The sequence below is a fragment of the Triticum dicoccoides genome, chromosome 7B, assembly GCF_002162155.2.
Source record: "Triticum dicoccoides isolate Atlit2015 ecotype Zavitan chromosome 7B, WEW_v2.0, whole genome shotgun sequence".
In the NCBI taxonomy this organism is placed as follows: Eukaryota; Viridiplantae; Streptophyta; class Magnoliopsida; order Poales; family Poaceae; genus Triticum; species Triticum dicoccoides.
In genome coordinates, this window is record NC_041393.1 from 72334245 (window position 1) to 72340028 (window position 5784).

General features: G+C 46.8%; 1 protein-coding gene across 1 annotated transcript; it reads left to right on the top strand.

The window, feature by feature from the left end:
* Positions 1-2478: 2478 nt before the first annotated feature.
* Positions 2479-5071, top strand: LOC119337782 (lysine histidine transporter 2-like). The gene is made up of 6 exons (XM_037609966.1): positions 2479-2784; positions 3194-3986; positions 4109-4214; positions 4314-4405; positions 4560-4628; positions 4742-5071. The coding sequence occupies exons 1-6, from the start codon at positions 2606-2608 to the stop codon at positions 4838-4840; spliced, it is 1338 nt and encodes a 445-aa protein (XP_037465863.1). The 5' UTR covers positions 2479-2605; the 3' UTR covers positions 4841-5071.
* Positions 5072-5784: the final 713 nt, after the last annotated feature.

Sequence of the window (5784 nt, forward strand, 5' to 3'; positions counted from 1 at the left end):
TGCTAGATGACTCCATAGATTGATCTTGGTGAAGTGTAGATTTTTTATTTATTTTCTGCAACGTTCCCCAACAGATTCTACGATTTGTGATCCTACCATAGGAGCTCCGATCCAATTCAAAATCGTGATTCTAACAACCTTGGTTGCGTGTAAACCTCCACATATGAACATTTGCTTTATTTGGTGCACTGGTATCCCACAGGGCAACTACCCTTTGTGTGTGCTTACTGATGTGGAAGATTTCAGCCATCCAATCTTCACCTTTTCATGGCCATTTCGAGGTGATATGTTGATCTAACTGAGAACTAACCTTTTGTATGATACCATGCAATGTAGTCCTCCATTCCCGACCCTCCAATGGTGATTTGCTTGATGTCCAAAGTTTCATATTGTTTGAACATGCATGTTATCTTCTCGCTGTCCTAGGCTGTCATGTGAGCAGTGAGTGGGTCACTAACACGATTTACACCCTGCACATAGTCCTCCCCCAACGGCTTGAGACTCACATTCCTTAGAATCTAGTTATCATGGTGGATGTTTATTTTGAGTCATCCCCTGTCCTCCAAATGGCATCCTCTCTTAGCAAGTCACATCGAAAGAGAATACTCCTCGAGGTGTAGGAGCCTCTGCTTGGGCGCACTGCGTTCATGATTGTGCCATCCTTAAAATATCAAGCTTTCTACACTCTAACACAAAAGGAGGGGCACTTGAAGAATTCTCCACACTTGTTTCGCCAATGGCTCTTGATTAAAAGATTGAGGATCCCTGAAGCCATGTCAACCCTCTCCCTTCCTCGTACACATCTTATCCCATGCAATCCAAAGCATATTCTCATGAAGAAAATGCAATAATTGAATAGTTGTGCAACTGAGAAATTAGAGATGTGAGAGAAGCTAGAAAGAAACTCTTCCGGAGCACTGATATGTGATATGTCAATGGTAAGGAAACGATGATTAACAAGATTAAATTACAACTAGCGGCACATATATGTGGCATTAAGTATAATTAAAAATATTTTATACTTGCCAAGTGCAACTCATCTTACTGGCATAGGGTAGCTTTAATACACACTAAAGAAATGTGCATATCCGTATCTGAAAAAACAACATCAGCAAATCTAAGATAAAAATGCAAAATGTAAAAGAAAGAAATAAAAAATAAAAGGTAAAAGCAAAATTGGGAAAAGGGAAATAAGAAAACCAAGGAAAATCACAGAAAAATAAAACCATTGAAATTTATTCAAAACTCTATAAAAAAAAACAAAAAAAGGGCTACAAATGAGGCGGCATAGGCGAGTCTCATGTGCGAATCCTCAACTATTTTGACAAAAAAAATTGAGGGACAACTATTTTGACAATTGAGCAGCAAATAGGGTTTGCCAATGTAAGTGACCGCGTCCATGGGCCAGCACAGTTGCGCCACTCGATGGATGCGTTTTAGCGAGGGGTTCTACTCTAATCTTTCTAGCAATATTTATTGTTTACTGCTTTTTAAAAAAGCAATATTTTTGTTTGTTTTCAGCTTTTTAGTCCATTTCTCTATTTTACTCCCCATATAGCATGGATATTGTTTTTCAAAGGTGAACATTTTCTTAATCACGTCCAATTTTTTAAAAAAAACACGTGATCATTCTTTTAATAAAAAAACATTTTTACAAGCTTGTGTGTTTTTTCAGAAACTATAAGAACATTTTTTATCAAGGTGAACACATTCTAAGTTACTTAAAAACTTATTATAAATTGTTGATGAAAGTTTAAAGATAGCTCATGTATTATAAAAATGTTCAAGAGATTCTAACATGTATTTTAAAATTATTAATATATTTCTAAGAAAATTCATAAAGAACTTCATAAACTGACAGATAAAAAATAAGCAAAGAGAAACCAAAAGAACCGGTACCAGAAAAATCACCTGCGCGCTGCTGGAGTTGGGCCGGCCTACGGTGTCTAGCCCTGTGTGGGGCGTGGTATACGTGTTAGATCGTGGATGTGGATGGAAAATGAAAAGGATGAAGAGTGGTAGGAGTATATTATTATTGATAAAAAAGAGATAATGTTGCTTGATCTGGTATATGCTAAACATGATTAATGTTATCCTATGGCGTCAGTTAGATAGGGTTTGCCCTCCCTCCCTCTGTGGATTCCTCGGTCGCTTCCGGATGCGCGTCGTCCAGTCCAACGGTCCGTCGAACATGGAGCGGCGGTCGGTTCGTTATACGGCGGACGATCAGCGCGCGGCCGCGCATGCACGAAACGCGGTCGATCGATCGGCCGAGGAGCCGCACCTGCATCTGCATGCACGCGGTTGGCGGGGCACCGCGTGGGGCCCACACGTCAGCGCGGGATACCCGCTGCGCTGCGCGGAACGATTCTCTTCCACAACAGAATCCCCCGATACTTGATGGCAGGTCGTTACTGCGAGGGAACGGGATCCCATATATACATGCGCTCTCCCGCGTCTGGCAGCTGGCTAGGTTCATTCCCTCGGGAATATACGGCGGCAACTAGTATCTATCCATCCTTCCTTCCTTCTCCTCTGAGGTATCTCGAGAGATCCCGTTCGCCGGAGCGGAGATCCGATCGGATCGGATCGCGTCGGCGTCGGCATGGCCATGAACACGAGCAAGGCGGGGGCGTCGGACAAGGAGCTGCAGGACATCGACGACTGGCTGCCCATCACCTCCTCCCGGAACGCCAAGTGGTGGTACTCGGCCTTCCACAATGTCACCGCCATGGTCGGCGCCGGCGTCCTCAGCCTGCCCTACGCCATGTCTGAGCTCGGTTGGTACGTGCCCGCTCAGTCTCTCTTCTGCTCTCTCTCTCTCGCTCCTTCTTGCTTGCGATCAGATTGGATTTCGCCGCCTCCTCGATCGTACGTTCACTCGTTTAGATTGGATTCCTTTTCTAGATTGGCGTGCCCCGGCCGGTACGTGGGTCGGCAGGCGTTCATGATCCGGTTTATTTATTTTGTCATGTCAAGATCCAACCGACTAGGCGCGCTGTAACTTGAGATTTATAGTGAGGTTTTTAGATTGGAAACCATTTTGGCATCGCAATTACCACTACACACTATTTTTGAATCTGGGATAATATATCGGGAAACCAGATGAATTATATCCGCGGATCCTGTTCTTTTTTTAGTACTATTATATACGTGTGCACTCATATACCGGTTTCATCATTCTTTTTTACAGGGGTCCTGGCGTGGCGGCGATGATCCTGTCGTGGGCGATCACCCTGTACACGCTGTGGCAGATGGTGGAGATGCACGAGTGCGTGCCCGGCAAGCGCTTCGACCGCTACCACGAGCTGGGCCAGCACGCCTTTGGCCAGAAGCTCGGCCTCTGGATCGTCGTGCCGCAGCAGCTCGTCGTCGAGGTGGGCGTCTGCATCGTCTACATGGTTACCGGCGGCAAGTCCCTCAAGAAGGTCCACGACCTGCTCCGCCCGGAGCACAGCCACCCGATCCGGACCAGCTACTTCATCTGCATCTTCGGCTCCGCCCACTTCCTCCTCTCCCAGCTGCCCAACTTCAACTCCATCACCGGCGTCTCCCTCGCCGCCGCCGTCATGTCGCTCAGCTACTCCACCATCGCCTGGGCGGCCTCGCTGCACAAAGCCGGCAAGGCAGGGCCCGGCCACGTGGTCGACTACAGCATGACGGCCTCCACCACCCCCGGCAGGACCTTCAACTTCCTGAGCGCGCTCGGGGACGTGGCCTTCGCCTACGCCGGCCACAACGTGGTGCTGGAGATCCAGGCCACCATCCCCTCCACCCCCGAGAAGCCGTCCAAGAAGCCCATGTGGCGGGGCGTCGTCCTGGCCTACCTCGTCGTCGCCATCTGCTACCTCCCCGTCGCCTTCCTCGGCTACTACGTCTTCGGCAACGCCGTCGACGACAACATCCTCATCACCCTCGAGAAGCCCCGCTGGCTCATCGCCGCCGCCAACATGTTCGTCGTCATCCACGTCATCGGCAGCTACCAGGTTTATTACCTCGTCCTCGTCGTCGCACACATTCTTCTGAGATTACTTTGTGTCTTGTTCTAGCCAGAACCAAGTATGTACTAACCGCGCTTTAATTGTGCATGACACCCGTGGAGTGGCAGATCTATGCGATGCCGGTCTTCGACATGCTCGAGACCTTCCTCGTGAAGAAGCTGAGGTTTAAGCCCGGCTGGCCACTTCGTCTCATCGCACGCTCGCTCTACGTTGGTACGTCAAAAATCTCCTTACACATATCGTTTGGTTACAGAAATTTTGAAGACATGTACTTACTGAAGATTTACTCTGATGTATGATCGGTTCATTCAGCATTCACCATGCTTGTCGGCATCGCCATCCCCTTCTTCGGTGGGCTACTAGGGTTCTTTGGTGGTTTTGCATTTGCCCCAACAACCTACTTTGTGAGATTCAACCTAAGCTTTTCTCTCTACTACTTTTAATTTAGGGAACTATATACTACCTTTACTAGTTAGTTCTTATCTATAGTAGTAAATCACATGATGAACCAGTTTGTTTCCCTAATTAACTGGAGGACTATAACTTCTTTGTATACAGCTTCCCTGCATTATGTGGCTGGCAATCAAGAAGCCGGCGAGGTTCAGCATGTCGTGGTGCATCAACTGGGTGAGTTTTCTCTAGTCTTTTCTTCTTTGCATAATCTGCCGCTGAATTCTCTAGATGATATCATCACAATCATATATAGATACTCATAACTTCCTCTAAATCATCGGTGGCAGATATGCATAATCATCGGCGTGCTTCTGTCTGTGTTGGCGCCCATCGGAGGCCTCCGTTCCATCATCATCAACTACAAGACCTACCAATTCTTCTCATGATCTGCTGGAAACGTCATGCAGCAGTCCAGCTACTTGTTAAATGCAGCTTATTAGATGCATAGTGTGTGTTACCTTGTCATGTTTAAATTAGGCCAAAGAAATATTCGTGTGTTTGTGCATGTTGCTCAATCGGTTTGTGATATTGAAATCAATGCCTAAGTAGAGGGTGTTCCCTTAGATACATGTGAAATGTCAGTTCGTTCTGATATTAACAATCAGCTTTATTGTTCAGCCGGCCGGAGTATGTTGATGCATATGAACGCACCAGCCCTACATGCAGCCCCAAGCGTTAGTTGGGTGGTAAGACAAGTAGTATGAATGCACCAGCTCGTGTTTTTTTTTCCCGCAAAAAAAAAGTAGGCTGGTTGGGTGAGCTTTCGAATAGAAGTATCAAAGAGTGAAGAAAATAAGAAAACGTGACATTAATGAAATTATAATAAGGGGAAGAACTAGGTTCGTCTAACTACCGAGCACCCTTCTCAGTTTCAGGCTCAAACTATTCCAACGGTTGGCTCCTCTTCTTCTTCCTCTGGCTGCAGCCGTACGCTATTTCTTCCCCTCACACCCCGACTTTCCCGTATAAAAGTACAACGCTATTTCTTCCCCTCACAAAGTCGATACTTGCTCCCTCCCCCTTGTGATCAGAGGCGACTTTAATTTGCCTCGTTCTCCTGCCGTTAAGAACAATAGTATATTTTCTTGGACTTTGGCCGATGCTTTTAACGAGTTCATTAGCTCCTGCGCCCTTCGTGAGATCCTTAGGGTGGGCTCCAGGTTTACTTGGACTAACCATCAAGTTTCCCCTATCCGCTCCGTTCTCGACCGAGTCCTTGTGTGTTCGGCTTGGGACTCGCTCTTCCCTCTTGCTACGCTTAAATCTAAGGCTATTGTGGGCTCGGATCATGCCCCTCTAATCCTTGATGCTGGGACTCGACCCGTCTCCT

Coding starts and splice junctions, on each gene's coding strand:
- LOC119337782 (XM_037609966.1), top strand. CDS start 2,606: ATGGCCATGAACACGAGCAAGGCGGGGGCGTCGGACAAGGAGCTGCAG. Junction 3,987..4,108: donor ACGTCATCGGCAGCTACCAG/GTTTATTACCTC, acceptor GTGGAGTGGCAG/ATCTATGCGATGCCGGTCTT. Junction 4,406..4,559: donor TTGCCCCAACAACCTACTTT/GTGAGATTCAAC, acceptor CTTTGTATACAG/CTTCCCTGCATTATGTGGCT.